This window comes from Balearica regulorum, chromosome 7 (assembly GCF_011004875.1).
Source record: "Balearica regulorum gibbericeps isolate bBalReg1 chromosome 7, bBalReg1.pri, whole genome shotgun sequence".
Classification (NCBI taxonomy): domain Eukaryota; kingdom Metazoa; phylum Chordata; class Aves; order Gruiformes; family Gruidae; genus Balearica; species Balearica regulorum.
The window spans coordinates 25,883,060-25,910,938 of NC_046190.1; the positions used below are offsets into that span (position 1 = coordinate 25,883,060).

At 33.8% G+C, this 27,879-nt stretch overlaps 1 protein-coding gene across 1 annotated transcript in view; it reads right to left on the reverse strand.

Moving 5' to 3' along the window:
- The window catches only part of KCNMA1 (potassium calcium-activated channel subfamily M alpha 1), a 494,552-nt gene that overhangs the window by 141,793 nt on the left and 324,880 nt on the right, over window positions 1–27,879 (reverse strand). Inside the window, exons 9-15 of the mRNA XM_075757828.1 lie at window positions 24,826–24,901; window positions 22,909–23,079; window positions 21,138–21,229; window positions 6,709–6,819; window positions 5,492–5,597; window positions 3,986–4,068; window positions 1,629–1,698 (exon numbers count right to left, since the gene is read on the reverse strand). Of these exons, the coding sequence (XP_075613943.1) occupies window positions 1,629–1,698; window positions 3,986–4,068; window positions 5,492–5,597; window positions 6,709–6,819; window positions 21,138–21,229; window positions 22,909–23,079; window positions 24,826–24,901 (709 nt within the window). The remainder of the gene's footprint in view (window positions 1–1,628; window positions 1,699–3,985; window positions 4,069–5,491; window positions 5,598–6,708; window positions 6,820–21,137; window positions 21,230–22,908; window positions 23,080–24,825; window positions 24,902–27,879) is intronic.

Below are 27,879 nucleotides of genomic sequence, written 5' to 3' on the forward strand. Positions count from 1 at the left end.
CAAGTATTTGAGTTGCTAAGTCTATGCTAAGAAATGTTCCAATCTTACCTATTATAGTCAAAATCTTACATTTCTCAAGCCATATTCCAGCTGTGACAGTCTGCCAGGCCCATCCTCATACCTGAACGAACCACAGAATGTTGTAAAGTTTTCCTTCCCTTCTGTGTATTCCTTTTACAGCCCTTTGAGCTACTCTCTGACTGATAAGACACATATGTAATATACAGGTATCTAATGCAACTTACATTACAACTTGTGTGAAGCTGCAACCTTTATGAGACATTGTCATTTAACAAGGTATACAACATCTGTCTTTTCTATTTCATTCCTTCCACCCTGAAGGATAGTGCTTGACTAGTGAAATCGTTTTTCCTAAGACTGCTAATTTTAAGGACAGAATAAAGAAAATAGCTGATCAAGACAGACCTCCAGTATTGACACTGGTCAGTTACATAGGTATTAATATTGTTCAGTCATTGGCATAAGTCTATCAGATTCTCTCTTACATCTGCATTACAGAAATGCAGACATAAGGAAAGACATGCGGCCTTCCTGCTTGTTTACCTTCGTAAGTTAGTATTACAGTTAAGCACTTTCATAAAAGCTCTTTTGAAGACACAGTCATTGGCAATACAAAGGAAAAATGCAGTATTTAAAAGATCTTCCCCTTCGAACTTGTTTAATGTGGAGTAACGCCTTGCTTTTATTCTAGAAAAAGACAGGCTCCTTCCACTCATGTACAAGAAGAGGACATCGCAAGCAACAGTAATTGCTCTTGTTCTAGCCAAAGGTTAAGGTAAAAGGAGTTGTTAGAAGTCAGACCTTCTCAGAACCAGGATTATTGTATTTCATTGAATGAAGGTCTACCCAGCCAAGCTTTTTCTCCAACACTAAGTAGTTGTTGAAGCTTAGTCTGTCCTCTGATATATTCTTCCTAGCCCTGTTAATCAGCAGTTTATGGACTTCCTCATCTCAGGATTGAATTAATTGACTTCACTGCATTTAAAGGTCATGGATTTACCATTGAAATTTGCCAAATTCCTTTCCAAACTGGATTTATAATTTTGATCTCCACAATATTTTTAGGAACAAATTCCACAACTGAATTATGTTTTACATGAAAAAAATCACTTAATTTTATTTATTTTGTACCTGCTACTTGGCAATTTCAGGTCTATATTGTCATGCAAGAAACACAAAATCACAATAAATTTCCAATAAAACAATAATTCTATGCTTTTTTTTTTAAAGTATCCACAAAGAGCTGACTTCAGATGACTTGCCTAGAGGCCACCAATTCACCTTGGGTAGCTCTAGTGTAATAAGATGAGCAAAACTTATAGGAGCTGAGTAGTTAAAAGCTCATCTGGGATCAATAGCAACTATGGACACTGTAGCTTTGAGAATTAGACCCTAGGCAATTAATACATGTCAGAGGATTTTGATAAGTTCTCTTGCATATATAAATACAACTGAATTACCTTGTCACTGAATTATATGATAAGGCTTATTAGGATGTTTTTGTTTGGAAAGAGAAATACTTATTAGTGGAGATAGAAAAATTGTGTATGAGTGAATGCAAGGTACAAAAAAACTCTGGGGAGAGACACTGTTGGTTGCCACGTTACCTTATTGTGATACTGCAACATCTGAGTGATAATTCTTATCTTCGGATGATAATTCTTTATTGAAATAACTCTAAAAATAAAAGAAAAAACAAAATAACTTTTAGCTGATAGGATATTTACATAATGTATCCCAATACATTATTTATTTTACTGTATTGTCAAGTCCCACAATTAAAACTGTACCTTCTTATTCATCTTGCTGTAAAACATACAGATTGAAGTCAGACCTATGCAATATTTACATCTAGTCAAATTCAGTTAATAACCATCATCTAATACTAGAGAACATCAAGCTTCAGGAATTATTCAGTTGATTGGTTTACTCCTATGGAATTTGCAGAAACACAGACTTGTTTTAGCAGCTCTGTTCAGATACGGTACTCATTCTGTTAAGCAAGTAATACACTTACAATTATTATGTCATCTTCAATGATTATCTTCATGTCTTTGAATCAACATAATTGATCAAGTTTTCCAATGATAAATGTTTGAAAAGAATCCTTTTGTTTCTACTCTACCACATATTATTTATTTATAGTTGCTAGACATTCATATTTAAACACTTTGAATGCCAATTCATCTCAAATTTTATGGATTATTCCAAAGCTCAATATTGAAACAGGTATTTGAATTGATATGAATAAGATATGGGGCTATTTCCATAATCTGCAGCTTGACTGCATTCTTAATTATTTAATGAGCCTAAGATATACTCAACTGTGTACAGAATAAAAGTGGCTGGAAAGAAAAAAGTTTGGGAAACGAGTGGTTTAATAACGTGTTATGAAGAAAGGAACATATAATTTAAAAATTAAAAAAGCATTGAGCAAATTTAAAGAGAGAAATGGGCCAAAAAAAATCAGTTGTGTATACACAAACTAAAGCAGAAAAAGGTGATAAAATCAGAAAAAAAGAAAAATAATCTGAATTACTATAGAATCACCAGTCTCATAAGACTCTGCATGCCATAACTGTTTACATCGGTATTTTGTAGGAAATATCTTGCAAACTGCTGGTTTGGCTTGCACTTTGAAGCATATCAAAGCTCGAGCATGAAATAAATAAAAAATGTTGTATGCATGGTTTTAATTTACATTATCTTTTGGAAGGAGAAAACAAGTCTTCTAATTTTCCATTTCTTACTGAATTATTTAATTAAACATTCAATTTTGTTGAATTAAATTCATTTAAAAGTGAGAAAACACAGGAGAATTCCACTCTCAGAATAACACTTTTGCATTTTATTTCATTAAATGTATTAAGAATGCACTGATCTGCAACTGGAATACATTAATGTATTTATGCAATTAATGTCAAAATAAAGTTTCTTGCATTGAAACCAAAAGCATGTTTGGAAAATGAAACTAAGCATATTGAAGCCCTGCACCTTCTACAGACAGCCAGATCTCTCTTGTACCCAGTGAACTTCTGGAGGAGCTATTTTATTTTATTTTATTTTTAATTTCTCCCCTTCTTTCAAGTCACAGCATGCAAACATCTGACAAGCCAGTAAAATCGGTTCATAACACTGACCAATTCTATGTTACAGAATTTTTAAGAAATCATTGTCATTTTAATTTTAAAAAGGAGAGACTGCTCTAATTAAAACTAGGGTTGTATGAACAAAACACAAAAAATGGAATGGCTTAGCTTTGTCATAACTCTAGCTGCCAGCTACTGACTGACTTCCATCTTCTTCCTTCAGAGAATATAAGGGGGAAAGCAGAACAAGATCTGGTGATCCCTCATGTGGTAACTGCCTTGTCAATCAAAATAAGCAATATTTGGTCTTCAGTCTAAAAATGGAGGATGGAGCTAGGAGACCACTGTATCGTTACCATAATGAAGTGTATACCTTGCTTTCCCCCAAGCAGCGTAATTACTTGTAGAAGCAGGAGCAACCAAGGAGCAACAAGGTATGATGTGATTAAGGGTCTTGCTGTCCCATCCTTAACGCTGCCCACGCAGAACATACACTCACATAACTCACTGTTGCAACAACATAACTGCATTCCCTTTCCTCTCATTTCTATTGGGACTGTGTTCAACTATGAATACTCAAATGCTAAGTCCTGCAAAATGACTAAGAGTACCAAAGCTTGTGCTCCAAGCATCTCTTCTGACACACTCTTTCTAAAGAAGCTAAATTAAAACAGTGTAGGCAGGAATTTAGGGTATTCTTACCTCTGAACTTTCGAGACAATCTTGTAATTTGTCCTCTAAAAAAAATCCTGCAATGTTCTTCACATGCAACAGACAAGCAATAAAGCTGTGTGTAGCTATAGACTATTTGGACACCAGAAGTTAGTTAATCAAGAGTTAAGAACCAAAAACCTATTAAAAACTAATGACTTTACCTCATAATATTTGAGGCATCTTCAGCATCTGGGTCAGCGCAGTATTTATTGGCAAGGATTAGGCACGCATCTGCTGACTCTATCTGAGACACCAAAGAAAAAGCAAACATGAATAGCAACCTCTCTATCCAGCTCTTCTTTCATCATAAAGTACTAGGGAATCCAGCACTGCCATCATGAGTTCTTAATACTGCGAATCAAAAATGTTACAAAACTAACGTAGGTTAACATGAGTGTTGATAACAGCTCTCATATACACAAAGTAATTTCTTGAAACTTGCTTATGATGCTCAGACCAGGTCAGTAGTTCAGTTATTGACTCATACTGTATCAGCTGAGGCATGAAGATGTTAATGGACATATCTTTTGTAACCAGACACTGAAATTTAAACCCCTAAATCCATAGGAAGTTCCTGTTGTATCAGTACAGTGCTCCCACAAGTCCTGCAGCCTTTTTTTGGAATTTAAGAGAGAATATTAGAGACAGGAAGAGGTGGCTGAACTGATGATTTAGAATCTGAGCACCAGTTTTAGAAAGCATGAGAACTGATCTGTCCACAGGAACTCTATGTTCACACAAACCTTAGCTCTATTTAGCTCAAAGCAGATAACAGGAGTATCTTTCAGTGTATACAACCAAATACCAACACAAAAAAGGGTGGAATAAGAACACAAAATACTAACACACAATTTTATGGTCATGGAACACTTTGTTCTGATGAACCGAAACAGTGTGTGTTGGGCTACAAAAGGTTAAGCAATTTCTGCAGTCAAAATGGACAAAATACAAGATTAATACTCAAAAAAGTGTTAACGTTGCGTTAAAATATCCTTGGCTAAGTATCTGGTTTACATTCCAGTTAAAAAAAAAAAAAAAAGAAAAAAAGAAACATAAAAGAGTTAATGCTGTATCTGACAGCTTGCCATCTTTTTTTTTTTTTCCATTTAAGCTTAATGCTTTGCATTAAGAGTACAAAATAAGTTACCACAGAGAATTCTAGATAATAAAACCATCTCATTTTAGCTACCAAAAATCTTAAATTGTATTATTTTTCTCAGGATTCTAGACAATAGAAAAAGGGTTTGACAGGTGAAAAATTATTTTCTAATCGTTCTGATGAAGGTAAGACAATAGCATTTTAAGCAATTACTGTAAGACAATGTTCTATTATATTAAACATTAACGTAAAATAGACTCTTGCACTAAACCCCAATGAAAAATTCATAGAGTTCAATGGAATGGCAGACAATGTATCTTAAGTCACAGTGTTACTGTAGTATTGAAGATCTAAAGATATAGGGAAACAAGGTTTATAAGTATAGATATTATAATTGATTGGGCAAGCTAATAGAAATAGAAAAACAATCTTTGGGGGTTACATGAAGAAGAGCTTTACTGGATTTTGGTTGTTTTGGTTTTTTGTTTTTTTTTTTTCAAATAATGGAATGAGTATTAAAAAAAAAAAAAAAAATACAATTAGCAGGAGAACAGAACAGAGCTGTTACCTTCACTCTCGCCAGGTCATGGGGATTAAGGACTGAACCCTGATAAAATTCCACCTGAGTGAAGTGTCGTTTAAAAAGAGCTTCCAGCTCAAGGTTAGGGGAGATACTGCATTGGGAAAAAGAAGAAAATACAAGAGCAAATGAGAAGTCAGTTTCCATAACTGCCCCACTTACTTCATTTATAAACTAACCCATTTATTTATTTTAGGTATTCAGACTTCTGGTGATGCTTTTCCTGTGGTGTGGAAACTCTGCAGTGTACTTGAAAGACAAATGCAATACTGCTTTCACTTCCTTGCTTCTGGCCCACTCCATTGCGCTACTCTGCACGCTCATCATTGCTCAGTTTCTCACAGACGTGAATTCAGAATAATTGATGCAAACATTTGAAAACAATGTCACACAGCTCTCTCTGCAAAATTGTCTAGTAAGACAATCATCCTCTGCATGTCCCCGTCATTCTCAAAACAGCTGTCTGAATCAAGTAAGAGAGCTCAATGCAAAAATCACTAAAAGTCAGAAAAGGAGCCCTGCAGGGATCCTGTGGCCTGTATTAGCCAGAATTAAAACAAACATAATTATGCTGTGACTTTCTGTCTTATTTCATATTGCCATAAACTGGAAAAATTAAATGGATCACAATCTACCATATAATGTGGCACCAACCTTGTAAACACCTTTTCTGATGCCACTCACTAAAACAGAAGGGATTTAATAGCTACATAGTAAGTGCATGAGATCTTTGCCATGCCCGATGCTAAATTTAATAAGAAAATAACAGAAAGATGAAAATATTTGCCTGTGAAGGTACAGAAGAAAGCAGGCACAAACAAGTAGCCAGGTGCTAAACTCCATTCCTGTGCATACTTCCTGATTCCTATCACCGTGTGTTCTCACTGTGGAATCTAGATCTCTGCTTTCCTATGACAGTCAATCCTTGTTATGACTTAGAGAGGGGAAACAAGCAAACCATGTAGTTGACGAGATTGGGTCTGAAGTCTGTCTGCTTGAAGCACCTATACTTAGCAATAGGTTATAAAACAATCACAGAAAAGAACACTTTTTTCAAAATACGTTGTTAACAAAAGCAATTGAGAACACTAATTTTATGGTTATTTGGAGCTTGAAAGAGCCTCTGTCTTCCCAAAAAAAAGACATGGCTTAATTTAGTGAGTTTTAGTAACAGATAATAAGACTAATCTTGAAAGATTACTCACTTATGCAGAAAGACGATTTCTACGTTGACATCATCCCTATCCTTGTGCAGGAAGTCCTTCAGGAAGTTGGACACACTTTCAAGTGTTATGTGACCACAGACAACTATGTGCCTGTTACAGAAAAATCAGAATTAATCTTGCAAAGAAGATAAAACAAGCAAGCGAGAAAGCAAAGAAGGAAATTATAATTTATTGGCCTAAAAAGGAGTATTAGTCTCTTCTTGATGTTTGTCTAGATCCTATTCCATGAAGTCAGAGAAGAAAAACAGCAGTTCCAAAAGGTGCTTTGCAATTGCAAATACATGTAAACTCTCACTTGTAAAGACTACTATTAACAAACCATTTGGCCAAGTTGTATTACACGCTTGACAATAAGTGGCATCACTTTTTTATATATATATATGTTTATACATTGTATTAACCAGTCCCTCTCAAAGTCCTATTTCTTTATTTTACACATCTTTCTCCACATCTTTACTACCTCTACTGAGATTTACTGTTTAAATTTTTGGTTTATGACTTAATGAGAAAGCAAACCTCCCTAAAATGATTCAGTATTTTTCCATGGTTGAAAGCAGACACTTATGCCAATGAAGGCAAAGAAATGCTTGCATAAGCATTGCCGTAAGCAGTAAAAAAAGAAATCTTTTTCTTACCATAACTCCTACGTGGAGAGAACTTTACAATAAGAAATCGTTATTTATTGCACCATTGCAATAGATTGTTTAGAAAAATCAGTTCGCACTGACTGTGAGGTCACAAAGGTTTCTACTGCTCCATGTTTCCATTAATAGATGTATCCGACCATGTAAGATGGAAGCATGATATAATACCTACATGCACATTCTTGAATTCTCCATCTTACATTCTGAGAGGCTGAAGAAAAGGCCTAGGAAATTGCACTCTTCCTGACTTAATGGATCTTTGCTCCTTTATTATTGTAAAGCAAAGTCCAAAAAATCTGTGATTAGAATAGCCTACATTGTCTCACGATTACCCACATAGAATAAACTCAACGCCAGCTTGCATTACTGACATGGGTTTAAGACAGATGGTGATTTTGACAGGCCTATTGCCAACACCTCCATTTACCCCATTGCTCACAGAAGTCAGGGAAAGGGACAAGGCAGTATAGGTACAATTCCCGAACTAACAGAAAGTCCACTTCATTACAGGCACATAGTCTATGCACAAATGCTACGAACACACAATTTCGCAAACTTATTTGACACTTGAACTGCCAAATGTGAAGCAAAGTAATTCCAAGGGTAAGAAGCAGACCATCCAAGTCTCACCTAATTCACAAGTGTTCTGTGGAAAACTCAGTAATGCAGAAACCTCATTGGCTGGAAACAACAAATAATAGGTGGCAGCAATGATTACTTATGTAATGGGCTATTATAGGAGTCTACTCTTGTTTCATAATTTGATGCTTGATGAAATCTGTGTGAAAAGTTCATAGAACTCATTGGAAAAGGGATAATTATGCAGAAGAAAGAATATATCAGTAATATGCATCACACAGTCAATAATATCACCATCATGTAGTGTTACTTTCGCAGTAGTTCAGATGGTCACTAGAAAAGCAAAACACAGTAAGCTATTATGCCAGTCCAGCACACCTTACGATATTGATCTACTATTTCCACTTTTCTAAATAGCATAGCACAGAGTTTTCCAACTTTATTTAGAAATATGATCAACTCAAACACTCCTTTTGCATTTCTTAGTGACATCACCAGGACACAGATGTAATTTTAGAAACAGAAGCAAAAATGTCAATGGTTTCATTCTTTTTAACAGGCAAGGAATACGTTTATATGAGACACTGATCATGTTGTTTTATATTTAACATAGGACTCAATACTAATGAACTTTTATTGCTAAACTAGCTATCCAGAGTCTGCTTTGACTTCAGTAAGATTTTGGTGCAGTAGGGGTACAGAGCACCGAGTTCTAGGACAGTAAACACTTAAAAAGACAAAAATCCCCAAGTTAAAGCTTTTCTGTTTTATGAGGTGGTAAGCACAATATCAGAAAACTAGACATAAAATATATTAGCTCATCCTTTTTTGGTGCAAGGCATCCTTAATAGGTTTCCTCTGGGATCTTTGCAGCTTAGCAGAGTTTGCAGCAGCCTCTGTACCAGAGGAAACCATGCCTATATTCCCCCCTTGAGAAGCACTCTTCCTCAGTTTCCCTAGTGGTCAATTGCCTGAGCTGCCAGCACTGCGTGTGCATGTGCTATTGCACACACAGCTAGGTCAGGGTAATAACCTTCAACACAGAAGGGTAAAATATGATTTCAAGCACTAGGATTCACTCCCCATCAAATGGATGAATCTTCATCCATGTAAATGGAAAACCTCAAGAAAGTTCAGATTCTGAAGAGACGTTTAAAACCTGAATAGTTTACTAGATCCAAATTCTGAACAGACTGTGTTTGATACACTACGTTACACTAACATATTGGGAAGTTCTAGCTGTCTAGTGGTATTCAGCACTTTTCCTGAGTGTAAACCCATCTGGCATCGAAAAACACAAAGGCCCAAGAAAATGATAAATAACAGCTAAAAATATTAATTTTTATTCCTCATACAGTCTGTAAAAGTTTTCTAAGATGACTAATTTTAAACTCTGGGTATTATTTTCTTCAAATGTTTCCATCCATTACTAATTAAGAAATTGAACTTTCATTTGCATAGTTGATGCAGTATTTTTAATAATAGAATTACGTTGTTCTTAGAGACGAGTGTTCTTTACAGATTCTGCACTTTTAGCTTTAGCAGGGCCTCTTCCTGAATGCTCTTGTGCTACACTTGTGTGCAGAAAATTTACTTCCTTCCTAGGAGATTTCACTTCATATGGTTTCTTTTCTGTCACTAATTAGAGTTCAAATTTTAAAAATACTGGTTAACTGAAGAGAAAAACTGCAAGATAGTGTGCAACACAAATTACTCTATTGCAGAAGAAATTTTCATAGGATCATAAGATTACAACATAATTTAGGTTGGAAAAGACCTCCAGAGGTTACCCACTTCAAAAACCTCCTGCTAAAAACAGATGCATTTGGTACAATAATTCAATCCTATTACGATTCTCATTCAGTAGGGTTTCATAGCAATCTGCTTCAGTGAAAATAAAACATTTAGCTGTCAAATACTCTTGCATTTGAGCATCAGGACTGATCCTTTTGGAAGTGTCAGAAGGCATCTGCACTATGGTTTCATTTTAGTGCTCTGATTTGGGGCTGGATGTTATCTATTCTTTTTTTTTGCTGTTCTTATATAGTGCAAGACAGTGTCCTGAGCAATGATTCCAACAAAGCTCCTAGTTTCCAAATAGTATTTCTGATGAGATACTTGCATTAATTTTTGATTTAAAACTCCCACAAAAAAATCTCCTTTTCACATAAATTATATTTTTGCTTAGAAGTAGAAGAAATTGAAAACAGATTTCTTATTTGCCCAAAGAGAGTTATTAGGTACATTATTTAAGAAAACTTGGAGAGCTTATATTGTTCCAATCTGTCTTGTATATGATATGAAGATTTATAACTTCCTCTGTTTGTTCCAATAATGATTCCCTTCCCATGTAACACCCATTTTCTTCCATGCACCAAGAGCTTAAGTAAAGTCAACATACTGGATATCTTTTGCTTTCAGCTAGAGTTGGTTGGTAGGAAAATACTGTATTAATAATTTTGTGTCAACAGAAATGTCTAACCTCTGCATTAATCTTTGGTTTATGGAAAAACCCCAAAAGTAATACAGTATTCAGCTAAATTATTATGATTTCCAGGGGTTATTTTTCACTCTTTAAAAATGAAATTTAGAAATTTCCTTACAATACTGAAAACAATGATTCAGGAATTTAGACATTTTTATTGCTGATAAGTAATGAGGAGGGCTAAGGTTTCTGTTAAGTAATAGTTGTCATTGGTATCATGTATCAGAGGGGTAACTGGTTTAATATACCAATGGGAATCCATATTATATGATTGTGATGTTGCAAAAAGAATCTTTTACAAAGAATCAAAAGCTTATCAGGAGTCACACCCTATCAACCATTAAAGCCAGACTAATCCATGCTCTCCGATATGTACTTAGTATTCTCAAAATTAATTACAGTGACAAATATGAAAAATTAGTACAGTTCTACACAGTGGAAATCAACTGTGATTCTACACAGTTAAAATTCTTGACCTAATTTTATTCCACTCAAGTATTGACATAATGATAAATTTGCTAAAAATACACTAGCTTCTTACAAAGCAAACAAAAATGGTGATAAAAGGTCCAAAGCTACCACAGACACAGTTTGAGGAAGGAAAAAAAAAAAAAAAAAAAAAAAAAGAAATAAGCAAAAGCTAAAACATGTAAGATTCTGACATAAGATAATTGAGAACATACACTTAATGCATATAAATAGTACTGTAAATGAAAACAGATCCACCGTGAATAGGATTCTTCAAAAAGGATCTTTGCATGGTTCTTCCTTCAGAGGACACAATATGAAAGGCAAATCTTTTGCCTGTTTATTTTGAAAGAAATTATATCCATTTTATTGAACAAGTATAAAGAACTTGAAAAAACTCACTCTAACTAGTCTGTCATAATAAATCAAAGATAACAAATACAAAATGCGGCTCAGCATTCAGTTGAATACATGGTGTTCACTTGTCAAGTAACTCAATGAAGTGTGAGCACATATTGATCTAGATGTCTCTATAAAACTATAATATTTATATCAAATACATATGCTCAATTCTCCTTATGGTCTTTCTGCTTAGCTTTCTGATCATGCCTTCACCTACCGACCATCTAAATTCTTTCTTTGTATACCAGTAGCAGGCTGCTGTGGTTGAAGTAAACCATTTCTTGTAAAGTCTAACTGGTTTTCCTCAACAAAGGATGGGTCTCAATCACTTTTTCTTGTTAAGAAAAGTCAATAAATTTCAACAGAGACTGTACATATGGTGGTCTTGTTTATCTATTACTGGTATGCACTCTCTAAATATACCACTTTACAGTATACTTCTAGCTGTTTGTGCTTTTTATGATTTACCTAACATTATTCAAGATTCTGTTAATTCAGCTCAATTAAGTGAAAACTTTGTGCATGTACTTATGTGTGTCTTATTCAGTTAAATATGTGCCTTATTTTAATATAAACTCTGCTCTCAAATTAATACAGATAGAGTAATAGGTGCTGTACAGTCACGACTTAATGTTTTTCTCTTTTTTTTTTACAGAAGACTTCAACCCTAGGACGGTCCTGTAAGGACCACTTATTTAGCCACTGTGTATAGTGAGCCAGAACGATATATTATAATATTTTAAACATAAAAAAAACCCCTTGTCAACGTATTGCAGATATGACAAAAGCAAAGACTGAGAACCACTCATCTAGAATGGACTCTTGTTGACCAAAAAAAGACATAACGTATTTGTTTATTAAAAATACCTCTAGTAGGTATGAAACTAAAAAGTGATGCTCCTGAACTTGCCTTTTTGCAGTAGTCATTCATGTCTGTGAACACAGCAGTCTGAAATCAGGACATAATATTTTTAAAAAAATTCAACTGTAAGCTCTCTATTTTATCACTCTGATTCTCATATCAGGCTCTAGAAATCTTGTAGTACAAAGGAGACAAGTCAAAAATATTGTCTGTCAAGTGTGTAATAACCCAGCAACTTTATTTTAACATTTGTTCTGCTTCAAATGTTTGCTAGAAAGCAGATTTTCATTGTTCTCTTTACTCCTGAAGGATTAAACATTTCAAAAGTGTTGAAGTTAGTGAAAAGCCAAAAGCACTTACTCTCAAATGTATAAAAGTACAAAGATATAAAATGTATAAAAGTGTATAAATGTATAAAAGAATATGACTACATGGTGACTGGAGACGTGATTGCAGTGTGTGAGAACATGTCTGAGGTACCTTTAATTTCCGTAAATTGGACTTGATAGCTTCAGCTGCCAACTATTTTAGGAACCAGAGTCAACTTGTGCAGCCCGTACTGAAGCTGCTGTGATTAATTCTGACAGAAACTACCTGTTCTTCCCAATAGGTTCCATACTCTTTGGAATCTCTCTTATATTGTGAGTAAAGAAAAAGGAATTAGTTAGTGCCAGAAAACACTCAAAGAGCTACATTCAGCGTATGGTATACAGTACAGATCAGTGCAACAGCACTGGATCACACATCAGATTAACTTCAGTGAGTAAACATTAATGCCAGGCATTTGAAAGTTACCTCTGATGCAGATATTGAATTTAAAAATCAAAAAGGAGTAATTTAAAATTCTCTTAAGCATAAAATTGGTAATTTGTGACAAACATACAGTCACGCATGAGACCCTAATTAGCTGTGAATTATTACAGCTATGAAACTATATCAAGCGCACGTATACAAATCCAGGTTTCAGTCTTGTTCAGTGAATATTGGTGGTGTCTCACTGGTAATTTTTAAATATTAGAAATAGTACAGAAGACTTCACTTAGCCAGGTCCTCAAATATTTTATGCCCACCTACGTGAGATTTCTACTAGTGAACAGGCCAACAGAGTGCATTTTAGATATTTTAATCCTGGATAAATAGCATACTGCTTTGTTTAAACTGCATAACAAAGCTTGCATCTAAGTCTGTTTGCAATAGCATGTTAACATAAGTGATTCATTGTGAGCTGCTTTGTTTAAACTTCCTTTCTCAGTTTCAGCTAAAAGAGCTTACCTTACATTTTTATGATCTAAGGAATTGCGCAATGCTTGTCTATAAAGCAAGTTAAGAAATAAAAGTAAATATTCTTTGTTCGATGCCTACCTCTGAAACTGCAATAATAAGAAGAATGCACAGTGATTTGTTTCTGCCAGGGTCTGGATTAATTAAGAGGCTTCCACTGCAGCTTAAAGCAAAGGATGTATACTCATCCTTTCATTCAGTCTCCATGGTAATACTACCTAGATTATTTCTGCTTTCATAAAAAATACCACAACACTTAGACACAACACATCACCATAAGAAATAAGTGAATAATTTAGTATAAATAGAAGTAAAAACTGCTAGATACTATGGCATGCACAAAGAGTCCATACTAGAAAGGTGAGAGTAAAATGCAGGAGTAAACCCCATCTCCAGCACTAGCGTCTCAGTTGCAAACAGACCTTAATCGACTGCTCTAATCCCTCCAAACCCTGGGCTTCCTTCTTGTACTATTTTGTGCAGCAGATATCACACACACAAGACACCCTGTTATTACTTTTGAAATCAATTGAAAGTATTTTTCCTTAAATAAATTGCTTTCTGTGTTCCTACCATTACTCATTTTCAAATTGCCTTATGCATTTTTTAAATGCTCAGTGAGTCAAAAAATAACTAAATCCTTTGTAAGCAATGCAGGAGTTCACAAAGGCTTTAAGATTTTTGAGCATTTCATTCACAACCAGAGCCAATACATTTCTTTCCATAGAAATCACTCCAAACTGTCATGACTAATTTTCTGCAACAGAACCTGAGTGAAAACAGAAAGTTATAATTCATTAAAAATTGCTGATTAATTCACCACTTCTGCCATCTCACATTGCACTCCTTGGAATGTCCACACATAGTCATGGTCTATATATTTTGTAGAACGTGGTAGATGAGCAGATTTATAAACCAGATTCAGTATTTCTTGGGGCAAAATTTAGACAGCAACTGCTATTTTGATGCCAAACCCAAAAGTTTTTTTAAAGTTTATGCAGAGAGAAGGAAAAGTTGAAATTTTTACAATTCTAACTAGAAATATAAAATTAGTGCTGTTATTGTAAGAATGGAACATGCTTTAGACCTAGAATATACATTTAAGTCATAATATCATTATATGTCACTTCCGACATTTCCTTACTTGCTTTCATACGAATGGATATAGTTTAATAAGCATCCAAAATTGGGAAAAAAAAAAGTTTGTCCTATTAGTTCTATCTGTCAGTCTATTTAACACTCATCAGATTTTCTTTATCACTAAGTGAGACTTCATTTGAAACAGTGGGATTAGAAGAATGGCTAGCAGATGGGAAATAGAGACACCCTTGGGGATCATAATGCAATCCATGTCACATTCTCTTATTACATTCTCATCCCACCGGAAAATAATATCTTACATATTGTATCAAATTGTTTAATATAATAATCTAATGTCACTTTCTTTGGAGCTACGACTCTCATTACTGCAGCAAATGGTCCTTTGCCAAAGTATTTGGATAAGCCTTGAATTTTTTTTTTCTAATTTTTAATCAAATTCAAATGTTTAATGAGTCCAAGATGGCCTGTCAACTTAAATTATCTGTTTGTCTTTCTGTTTACCATATCTATCTGTCTACAGTTTTTATTTTTCTCTGAAGTTTAGTTATTGAATCCCATGTTTCCTTCTGGAAGGAATCTCTAACAGATGATTCTTCCTGTTGATATGTTGATGATTTGCTAATTTATGGCTTGTAAATTTAAGAAATCTAAAGAAATCTCTGGGAAGCAGAGCAGACCATGAGAGAAGAGAAACAAGAGGTTTTAATAGCTAATACAGTAAGAACTGTGATTTCATTAAATTCAATTTTTAATATTATATATTGACTACAGTAATGCCTCTGGATCTTTTTTTTTCCCCCCATCTTTTGAAAAGTAAACAATTTAGCATAAATAGTTAGTATTGGGACAAGATAAGCAGTTTATATATACACGTACTTGTTTATAAAATAATAATAAACCCCTTCTCTGCCAATATCTATTAATGTGAAGCTGTGTTCTGCTTGCTGCCCTCATAAAGAGTTTCCATTGGATTTGATAGCAGTTTCTCATGAAAAAGGCAAAACGAACTTATTCCATGGAATTAAAAGTCAGTAATTCAATGTAGAGGAAAGACTGAAAAGAAAATAATAAGTTATCCAGTCTCTCTTTCAGTCCATCAGTTTACAAATGTTCTTTCCATATGCTTTCTAAAGCTTTGTGCAGGCTGATTTACAATAACCTAATGTCTTCAACTGGAAAATATTTCACAGAATTAAAATCCAGTCTGATCATATGAACACATGAGTACAAAAATGAAACAACTGAATAACAATCTTGATTCTCAAGTAAATTGGTAAATGCAGAATAAAAGGTTAATTATAAATTAGTAGAGATAAAACAAATCTGGATCTTTAACCAAATCTCAGACCAGACCTGAGCCATATGAACATTATAAATAAACAAACAAGCCAACCAATCAATGTTGATTTTTTTTTTTTTTTTTTTTTTTTTTGGCTTAAAAGAAATAACACAGATAATCTTGTAAGTCCTGTTTTGGCTAAGACTGAATGTCTAAGTTCCAAATATCACAAAAAGAGTTCAACAGCAGAATTCTACTTATCCAATACCAAGAATTTCTTGAAGAAATCTCTTGTCTCATAACTATAAATTTCACGCTTTAAGTCTTAAGAGGTTAGTTGGAACACTTCAGAAAATCATCCAAAGCCAAAGTGACCACTGCCTCTTTCAGCCTTACAGAGGTATGCGTGCATGAACTAACCTGTAGGCTTATTGTTACATTCTAAAAACAATAGTCTACCAGGTATGGTGATAGAGTAGCAGACACTTTTTCATCCTTCCATGGTACTTCATTTTTAAAATATCACTTTAAAATTATCCCTTGAATACTAACTCATGAGTTCTACAGATCAGTTACCGAAAGAGTCTAAACAGAGCAGGTCAAATTGAAAGCCTTAAAGAAAAGACCTAAATGTAGATGGGGTGTAGGGAACCAGCTGCTGGTCTTAAAATTATTAACAAAAATGGCTAACAGGAAATATCATTGATACTCAAACTGTATACCATTTCAGTTTGTAGCTGATGAAAAAAAAATCAAACAAACAAAAAAGCATAAAACTTCCCCTGCTTATATATATACAATTACATATTATTTTCTAATCTAAAGTCTAATCTATAGACTTCTAATAATCCTGTAATAAAAGATCAGATTTTTTTCTTCTCCACCCAACTACATATTACATCTAGCTTTTATCTCCAGCATTTCTATCCAGTATTTTGCCATTACAAACAACTTCATCTGTTCATAATGACACTAGTTTGTCACTAATTTACTTTATGGAATTATGTGTATATAACTTCTTTCAGGTATGTGCTTTCATTAGTTATTTCTTAGTGATCTAGTAAGTTACACAATGTTTTAGTGAGGTACGTCCTATATAATATTTCAGATATTTTTTAGTGTGACGACATATTACTTGGTGATGAAGCAATTAATAAGTTAACTTACATTGCATTTTAAAACACTCCTCATCTTCAGAAAGCGTAAACTTGACTCTGTTAAATCTCACAAAAATTCTGTCAGTCAGTTACTAGTCTATTAGTAATAAAACTATGCCAACTGCTCTTCAGAAAAAGTAAGTTACGTCATTACCTACTTCTACAGAAATCAGCAGAACATTGGCTAACGTGTAAATCATAGTATTTGCTATACCTGCTTTGCAAAAAGCATATCCCAAAATGTAAAATCACATAGTACAGAATTCATCCAGGAAAATGCACAGGAAGAACAAACAGTAGGGACTGAATTGCTCATGTGAAAGAACAGAAAAACTACGTAGGACTCAGTGTGGAAAATATTGGAAGCCACATCATTGTTATCCTAAGATACCTCTTAGTAATATCAGAAAATAATATTTTTTATAGTTCTGATTGCTTCTGATGCCTGAATTTTATTTCCCAGTTACAGCTTACTCATACATATATATATATTTAATATCAACTATTTTCTGTCTCGTTAACAACAGTCTAATTTTCTCTGTATCATTTGTATTTATTTAGTGGTGACTGTAGCAAGAAGTAATTGTTTGTTCTGAGTATAACTGAACTAAGGCGGCCAGTTTTCTCTTGTCTATTGACCATCTGATTCTGGTGTATCAGGGCACATGGTAAAAACATTACAGAATCTTCTGATGAGCTGATCTTTAAATAGTAGCTAAACAGTTGTTTAGCAGTAATCTCATAACCTATAGAGTAGATGTCATTGTTTACAAATATGAAATTCATGACAAGGATTGCTACCTTTTTCATAACAATTTTTTTTTTTGCACTAGATTGTAATTGTGCCAAAGTCATTACCCTACTTGTCATTAATTGGTCTATTTGGTCTCAGTCCCATTTTTTTTAATAGACATATTGGTATGGTTTTTGTTATATATGCAACAGTGAGTACTGTTGTTTATTTAACAGGTAAAACTTCAATGAAAGACTATAATAAGATTCCTGCTTTGTGTTCGATGAGATCTTAGAAGTCTCATTACAGGAATATACTACAAAGGAAACATTACAAATTAAATTTAAAATTCCCCATGGACTTGTATAACAAAACTACCTAGTGTCTAGTAAATTTAACCAGTGATAATTGCATACTGCCTACAAACTACTTCTGTTTCCAAACTCTGTATGTGTCTCATCTGTGAGACAAGTAAGCTTCTTTATTGTGCAAAATGATTCCTATATAGTTTATAAGTCCTTTGGGGACTTTATTGGCTGAAAAGGAAAATTAAATGTGAGATCAAACTTCTCTTCTTTTGTAAGTGAAGTTTGTAGAAATAATTTTTATGCATACATTCTAGCTGCTTCAATAGTTACAATTCTATACCAAGGTTCTCCTTAGTATTAAACCGATGTAGTGAAATCCTCAGAACATACATAAACATATCTTAATTTTAACTTCCCACCTAAATGCTTAATAATCATATAAAAGCATGTTATTCCACAGACATAGTTCATGAGGCAACATGAATAAACATACATATATATATATAAATGATACAAAGTAGATTCCATGTATTTATCTATTTTGGAGAAAGTTAAAATATATACATATTTGCTATTCTAAGAGCTGAAACTACATCTTTCAACAAAATTTAGCTGCTTTCATTTTGTACATGAATTTAATTTTATCTAGCAACTTTCTGACGTTAGACATAGAACAACTGTAGTTTCTCATTAAGTTTGCTGCCAGAATCTATGCTTGGCTGCTCAACTAAAGACCTTATATTGCTAATTACTACCACATGCCCATATTCCAAGCAAAGGAAAACTTATTGGTTCTGACAATCCATTCTCTCAACACTGAATTCCAAATGAAATCTTAAATTTTGGCCAAACATAACATTTCATCAATCTTGTTCTACTGACTGCAAAAGCAACATCAAACAAGGAGTGCTAATGGCTTTTTACTGTGCAGTTTCCAAGCTTAGATTCTCTGATGAAAGACCCACATGAGCAAAGGACATCTTTAAACTACTTTGTAATTAATAATTGAACCAGAAAACAATGCATAAAGTAAAACGAACAGTTTGTATGCTGATGACAGAGCTGAGTTTCAAACGACAAGTTATATGGTCAGTAGAGATCAGCAGAGAAAGCATTGACAACAGTGTGAGCTAAAAACAGACAGACAGTGCATATTAAGAGAAAAAGAAAAGGTGAAAAAATAAAATTAAGCATGCCCCAAAGCTAGCAGAAGCCTGCAATCTAGAGTTGAGCTTTTCAGGATGTGGGGTTCTGACTGAAGATCAGGTCCAAATTTAGAGACATCTGAGCAATGCTGGGTACCAGTGACAATGTAGAAGGGGAGACACTAAAATTCTGTATGTAAAATAGTTTTTAACCATATTCCCCTCTGCTATAACTCCTTTGGAATGTTAAAAACATAGGTGTAAGTTCTGTGTTTGAAAAACTTCTCTTTGTGAGAAATCAAGTATGAATATGAAACTGAGTGGGCCTCTGTCACAAATAAACATTTTTGGAAATTAACAATACTAGTCTATCTCAGAAATAAATTAAGGCATTTGGTTAATCTGGATAAGTGAATTATGATGCAAGTATAAATATTTGTGTTTACAGTAAAAAGAAAAAATTTAGACATTTGAGGGTACCTCAAAAAAAGGAAGTATGGAAGTATCCAATTGTGTCATCTAATTCCTTGAGTATTACTGAACATATAATAGTATAAGCTATAAAGAAAAAAACTTGGATTTATCTACCCAGTGATGTAAAACAGTCCTCTAGATTTAGCTCTGTGGGACAGGTACAGTCTTTCTGCTCCACAGATAGGAGAAACAACTTGATAAAACCATAACGCACATTTATAAAATGATGCATGGGTGATGATTTGAAAGGAATCAAGTAAAAAACATATCTTCTTAAAGTAAGGAGAGGTAGAATTAATTAGATATGTTGCTTGCAGTACCTTCTTTATGTTATATGGAAAGGATTCTATATGACAAGTCTTTCAGGGCGAACATATCTCTACCAGTGAATATGACAATGATATGTAATGAAATAAAAGATGGCAACACTAAAGGTGATATAGAGGAGAAACTACCATATCGCCAAGTACATCTAGTTCATTAAAGGCTATATCCCAGCAGATCTACATGCTGGGAATGCCAGAAAGAGCTGGTTTTAACTTGGTTGAAAAAACAAGCAGGCTTTCCATAGAAATGTAATTAGGTTATGTGATCCAATAAAATTTAACTTTTGCTACCAGGTAAAAATAGTATTTTTTACAGGGTGTTTTTTTTCAATACTATTTTGATACTAAGGCTACTACTTGCTCTTCTTTATACAGTTTTATACAGTGCATGGAAGAGAATCACTTTAAAAACCCTGGGCACAGATCCTAAAATCACAAGCATTTGCAACATTCATATGAAGTCAATCGGCACTGCATGAGATCTGAATCTGCTGTTTGAGCAATGAGAAAGAGCACTATCAGACTTCTGACACAGTCTAATGGAATAACCCAAGCAAGAAAAATCTCGTATTTTGCGTTCCAGTAAACCAAGTTTTCTAAAGAACTAAGTTGTTTAAAAATCACGTGAATTATCATTGTCACTTAGTTAAGAGATGACCACATGATAATCTAATGTCCAAAACTCTGAAGTGACAAGTCAACCTTGTTCCAGAAGCTAAGTGCATATGCAATAGCAGCATTTTTTTTACAAGATAAGTCAGTGTAGTCTTAGTGGTATCCAGGTTCTCTTGAATTAGGGACAAAACGTTGTGACTTGTACCGTAGCATAGCCCAGGTCTCTAATTATAGTGTGACAACTCTCCAGTGGTAACATCTGATGTCAAGGAATACAGCCTTATAAGCTGTGAGTCAGCTATTACCACCTTCAGGGGCTCTTTAAAGTCACACAACCACACCTGGTCTTTTTGACTTACTTTCTGCCTCGGGTTGAGTTAAAAGTCCCGCCGTATTTCTTCCGATTAAGGATGAGAGCAGCAATTTCTGGCACGTAGCGAGCAAACATTGCCTACATGCATGAAACAAAAACACAAAAAAAAAAAAGAAAATGGCATGCAGAGAGTGTTCTACTGCAGCAGAGGCAGCAGAGCCTCTTGGGATACTTACTTTCTTCCACTAACCGCACTATAGGAACCACCATATTTCTTGCGGTTTCCTATTAACTCTATGATTTCAGGGACGTAGCTGGCAAACATGGCCTAAGAAGAAGATAGGAGACAGAAGAAAAGACTAAAAAGAGAGGCCAAAGAAAGGGGGATGATGAATATTTTCAGAAGATATATATCTTTAAGATCTGAAAATGCAAAAGAATTAGATCTATGAAGTTGTTTAAAAAGAAAATTAAAAAAAAATGCAAAAGTTCTTATCAAACAAAACAAGAGGGCTTAACGTAAAAGTTGGTCTTGGAAAAGGTGCACACCTTATAAATTAAGAAAATTGTCAAAAGAGGAAAAATAGGCACACAAAACAAAACAAGAACAAAATTAATTCAAACTGGTATCTAATCACAAAATACAGTTATGTCTAATTCTTCCTGAAGAGGGAAGGGGGAAAAAACCTATCCAAGCTCCACTGCAAAAAACAAAAACAAACATTATAGTTACTGTTACATTTCCATTTTAAAAGACAGACTTTTTCCCCCCGTTATTAGGATTCAAAAGACAACAAAAACGAGATAGAATCAGGGGTTATTCCCCCTGTCAAGAAACAAAAAGATCACCCCCCCGCCCCCACAAAAAAAAACTTTTCCAAAAGTGTGTTTTTAAAAGAATTGAAATAACACATGATAGAAAAAAAGGGTTTTGAGGAGAAAATAAAAATTATTCTGCCATGTTTTGTCCAACAAACATCTTCCTTGTGGCTGGATACTTCGAAGAGCTACTGCCAGTTGACATGGTCTTTGTCTTCAAATGTCAATAAACATAGACGGGAATGCATATAGTTATGCTCATATATATACTTATATATATGTATCTGTATGTCTCATATATGGTATTCATAACATTAGTTATATACATATCACCTCTGTAAGATGTATGTATATGTGAAATCAATACATGAGTAAAGTAACAACATACGTATGTACGTATGTGCACAATATATACTGAGAGTTATCCATAAAGCACTTACCTTGCACAGTGTAACTATTGAAATAAACCTTGCTGTTTTAGAGAATAACATTGCAATAGTTCCTATGAAATTACTAACACTGATAAGTAATAGAAAACTTGACATAAGACAATTAGTAACTTTGGTGCTATGTACATACAGGACAAAGAACATGAGAATTTGCTGATAAAAAAAGGATACTGGTTATGACCATGTGATAAACTGTGAGTTAAAATTGTGCTACATGACATGAAAGGATGTTTGAAATTAAAGAGAATGTGGTTTGCCATTGTCTCGATCAGGCAAGCTGCTCTTTAAGGCAGTCCAAAGCCACAGTGTTTGTTGGAATTCTGGGAAGGAACACAGAAGGGTGGGTAGGACTTCTGAAACCGCAAAGTGCCTTTACAGATCAATAGCAGCCTCAAAAAAATGTGCTACAGTCAGTAACTAAAAACTAAAGGTCTACAAATAACATTATAAGTTGAAATATTAAGGCGCTTCATGTATTCACATGCATTACTCAGTTAAAAGGATTAGAAAAAAATCTGACTCTACTAAACTGGACTAATTTGACAAGGTCTGCCAAAATATTTATCTAGAGGAAAAAAAATGGGGTGTATTAAACATATTTAAAAGTTTTATAATTATTTTTAATTCACTAAACCAGATATTATTATTTCTTTAATTACAGAACTGAGATATACAGGATCAAGTATTAAGGTAGCTGAAATAATAACAACAACAACAACAATAATAAAAGAGTTTTTACCAATCCCCCAAGGATGAAGAAGACCATGAAAAGGCGACCAAGGGTTGTTTTTGCATAAACATCTCCATAGCCAACAGTGGACATTGTAACCATCAGTAAATAAACACATTCCCAATATGTTAGCGGTTGATTATTTTGGAAATTTTCCCATGGATCCCCTGAGTTCTCCACCTAAAATGTACAAGAAAACATAAAATGAATTAATAGAGCTGTACTACAAATTAACTCTACTGATATATATGTGTTTGTGTGTGCGCGTGAGTGCATATGTGTGTGTATATAATTTGGCATAAAATATAAAACCTAGATCCTTTCCTGTGATTTATTTTGAACAAATACAGAACCTAACGCTGTCCCAATTATAGTATTACAGTTCTTTTGCCAATATGCATAGCCTTGCCACTCTTACTATTTATGGAAAGTATCTTTACCATTCACCACTAAATAATATAACTTATTAATGCAGCTAGGTGAGTTCATTTTATAGCAATTTGTTCAGAACATTTTCAGAGTGAATCTTACTTGTAATGCAATTACACTTAATATTTTGTTTTAAAGCATTATGTGGCTATTAAAGGCATTAGTGACATGTTAAGTTTAGTGATACACTATTACTTTTCCAAGAAGCCAGCTACTGTATGTGACAAATTATAAATTATCAGTGGGAAAGGAGTATGCATTTTAAAATTTGTTCCATAGTAAAAAGTTTGAAGTTTGAGGATTCCTACAGTAGAACAGAGAAACTTTTGCTGAAAAGCAAAAAAAAAAAAAAACCCAAATCCAAGTCCTAGAAAACAGCATTCCTTCTCTCCTGATGTAACTTTTATGAGGTGGGATTTTTGTTGGTTCAAAAATAGAAAAAGGTAATGTTTCTATGATAAAAATTCTATATTTGCCCAGAGGAGTGTAAAAACATGGTCATCCATGAATGAGAAGTATATCATAAATGAAAACATCCAAAATTTGCATCTTGATAAGAGTAAAAATTAAATTACTATCTGGTATAACAAGAAGATAAACATTCTGAATTTAATCTTATATAGCTGAATTCAACTCAAAGTAGTTCAAGTGAAGACAGTTAAATTACTCTGGACTAACATCAATATCATTAAATTATAATATTATTCCAAAACCATTCCTGAATAACTTATTAGTACTACCACCTTGAAATTTCCCTGATTCTAAGTTGATCATAAAATGTACTTAAAGAACAAACACTTAATCATATTTAGTTCTATTTACCAAACAAATAAGTAAAAGCTATTAGTTTAAAAATGTTTAAAATACACAATTGACATATACCTATCATACATATGCATATTCACATTTATGAACTCATCTGTACTTCTATACTAGCTATCTTACATTTTGCAGGTATTGTTAAGTGCAGAATAAAAATCTATTACAAAAATTTATGTTATCAGTGACTGAAAGCCACACCAAAAAATTGAAATTTAAAAACAAAAGAGAAGGAAATAATCTCTAAAAAATTGCTACCCGGAATGTTAGTAATCCCATTCCTTCTCCTGGAAATACAGACCCTCTTTCTTCTGGCACAAACATTGATTTCCCAGGCGCCCAGTATGATTCCAGCTCTGCCAGCCCCTTCCAGGAAGCACTCTGGGTAGTTATTTAGGAAACATTGCCACCTACTGGTAAATTGTGATCATTCGAGAAGTTGCACCAGTTCAAGTTTCCTATTTTATTGCTGAGCTTAATGATGTATTATTACATACTATTCAGAATTAGTTTTGAGTAGAAGCCTAAAATTCGGGAATCTGTGATGTATTCTTTTATTGTGCTCTACAGATGTGTTAAGGGATTATCCAGAGCAAGGCAATTTCAGGTAATAAAGTAGCTCAGAGAGCAAGATGATCCATGAGAAAAAGTCAATGAAGTATTTTCAAATATACTTACCAAATGTATGAACCCAGCTGCTGTCAGCCACGTGCTGATAAATATAGAGCACAGATTCACTAGCTTGATGGAATTACTGAAAAGAAACAAAATCCAACAACAAATAGGAACTTAGAGTGGAATTTATCACACATTTTTAATATATACTGTATACAACTCCATACTTCAGACTGAAAGAATCTGATGATGATTTCTGAAGAGATGCAGGGTCCCTAAAAACTTAATCAAAAGCCTATGCAAAATACGTATTATTTTGTTTTTGCAGAGTTCACATTTGTATAACTTAGATTGCTTGAAAGAAAAATTCCAATGCATTTGAGCGCAGAAAGACAAATGGAAACCTTAGCCACATCTGTACTCATAATCAAACAGAAATAAATAATGCCTTTTAAAAAATAATTTGGTTGTTTTTTCAGTACACTCACCTTCTCATTTTTCATTGGTACACACCTCAGCAATTATTTACATGTAAATATTCTGCTACCCTGGAATACATCCATGCAAGTTCAATGAATTAAACTGAGCAATGCCAATTAACATTAGCTGCTGAACGTTGTATTTATACATATAATTGACTGATGGTTTTTGAATTGTTTCATTTTTTGTTAGCTTATATGCTGCTGCTTCTATATTCATTGTGCTTTTGACACCAGACCTGCGGAGGCTTTAAAAATTAACAGCAAGAGGATGTTTTTGTTGCATACTCATCACATGTTAACATTTGCATACCTGACCACAGGGCAAGACTATTTCCCTACAGTTATAGCAAACAATTAATGAACTATTGCATCCAATCTGTAAATGTCATGCTGCTTTTGTGAAAAATTATGATTCTCAAATTAAATAACTTAGGCATTTCGCAATTCCTGTGTAGAGTCCTAAGTAATTTTCATATTATTCTGCTTGCGTGAACTGTTATGGTTTTCTTTATGGAAATTCACATGGAGCTAGAGTATTTCATAGTTCACATTTGCATTTTTCAAAACAAAATAAAACAAAGAAACAAACAAACAAAAAAACCCCAAAAAAACTCCCACAGATTGAAACCTATCAGTCAAACTCTGCAAACTTTTTTTTTAGTCCCACTGCGTAGCATGTTCCCTATTGTAGCCAGAAGTGATTTTGAAGCAAGGATCTCAGTTCAGCAGGAAAATGCCATGCTTAAAAGTTTGTGGAAAAAATATAAGCAAAGCTCGCTCCCTCTCTTCTTACAAAATAACTATGATTTCAGAAGCTAAGAAGGATAGTCAACAAATACACAAGGAACTGAAGTCCATGTATTACACTATGTCTAAACAATCTTACACATTCATGGAACTGTATTGGAAATAGCTGTTCTTTCTTTTTGAAAACATTTCTAAGAAAGAATAATGCCTCAGAAAAATCACAATTCTTCCTAAAGCAATACATTCCAAAAGAAAAAAAAAAATCAGGAAAAATTCACTATTGGTGTTAGTAGTAGTAGTTTTGCAGTAGAATTAATTAATATTTCTGTCCTTTAAGGACAATAAAAATGCATCATTTTCTACACAAAGTTGAGAAATGAACCTGGAACATTAATCATTAAAAATATTTTTAAGAGTTACAATTACTGAAGTGGGCAACTGTGGATACTAGGAAAGAAATACAAAAAATACTCAAAAATAAGATAATATTCCAGCAGTTCTGGAATTAATTAGTGTTCACCTACATCAACACATATTCCCTATTTCTCTCTTACTTAAGGTAAGGTTGATTAAGGTTCATATCGTGATAAAATTCAGTCATAGGACAGGACCCTAAACAACAGGTTCCTAGATTAACATAATGATAGAAGTCATGCTGCTGCAGAGGTCCATTATGAAAGGCTAAGAATCATCCTTCACCTGAACTTAGAACAGGAGTGGCTCCTGATACAGTAACGTGTCAGTTGGTCTCACATATTACTGTAATACAAGTCAATGACAGCAGTCATTAAAAATAACTATTTACATTAATTGGTTTGTACATTTTATTTTTGCAGATTTATTAAACTTTGTACCTTATCTCTCCTCCATGAAATACTCCTGTGTTTCTGCCAGAGTCTAAATATAGATGGATTAGTCACAAACATTTTCCTGCTCTTTAAGCTCTTTTCAACATCTGTGCAAAATCCCTTACTGTGAGCCGTGCCTAAGCCTCTGTAGTTTTGTTGAAAAATATTAGAAAACAGTGAAGTGAAGGAGAGAGATTTTCAACTGAACACCATACAATTCATTCTATTTCATAAAACACAGGAACAAAAAACATTGAGTAAAATACATTTCATTTCAAATTAAGGGAACAAATAGATCCTTGACAGAGTAGTCTTTTAATACGCAGCAATAAAACTTTGTTTTGCCTTACTGGTTCTTTTCAAATATAATGAGTAGTTTTTCAAATATTCAAATAATTATCTAACACCTCCACACTATTTTGCTAATCTTCTCACTGCCTCTATTTTTTGCATTGTTTAGCTGCTTCTTTTGGATTCCAGTGTTTGCAATGGTCCTTTTGCCCACTGTGTAAATAATATATGCTCCTTTAATGCTTATATCTCAGTCACAAATTCCAGGAATAATTTTAATTTATAGCTTAGAGTAAATCTTCTTCTTTACTAGGGGAAAGAGGAAAAGAAGGACAGAATTTCTTATCTAATTGCACCAAATATTAAAAACACAGCAGTGTCCTTTATACTCTATCAGTTTCTCATCTTGTCAGTAGATACTTGTTAGTTTTGCCAAGCACACTGAAATGCCTCTAGTTGAAAACAGTCATAAAAGGAAGCTCTGCTTTACAGGCTTTCTAATAATAAACATTTGGGGCTTACAGATATTTGGACATTCATATAAATAAACACAGAAATTATGATATCTAATCTAAGGGTAAATTTTGCACCAGAGAAATGCTATTTAAATGAACAAGTCAATCTCTAATAAGCCAGCTCTAAACACACTGAACGTGATTAATGCAGTATCCCTTCATTTCTGGATCTGGAAGTTTACAAATCCACCACTCCTGAAGGGGCTTTTAGCCCTTATCCAAAATCTTTTGAGT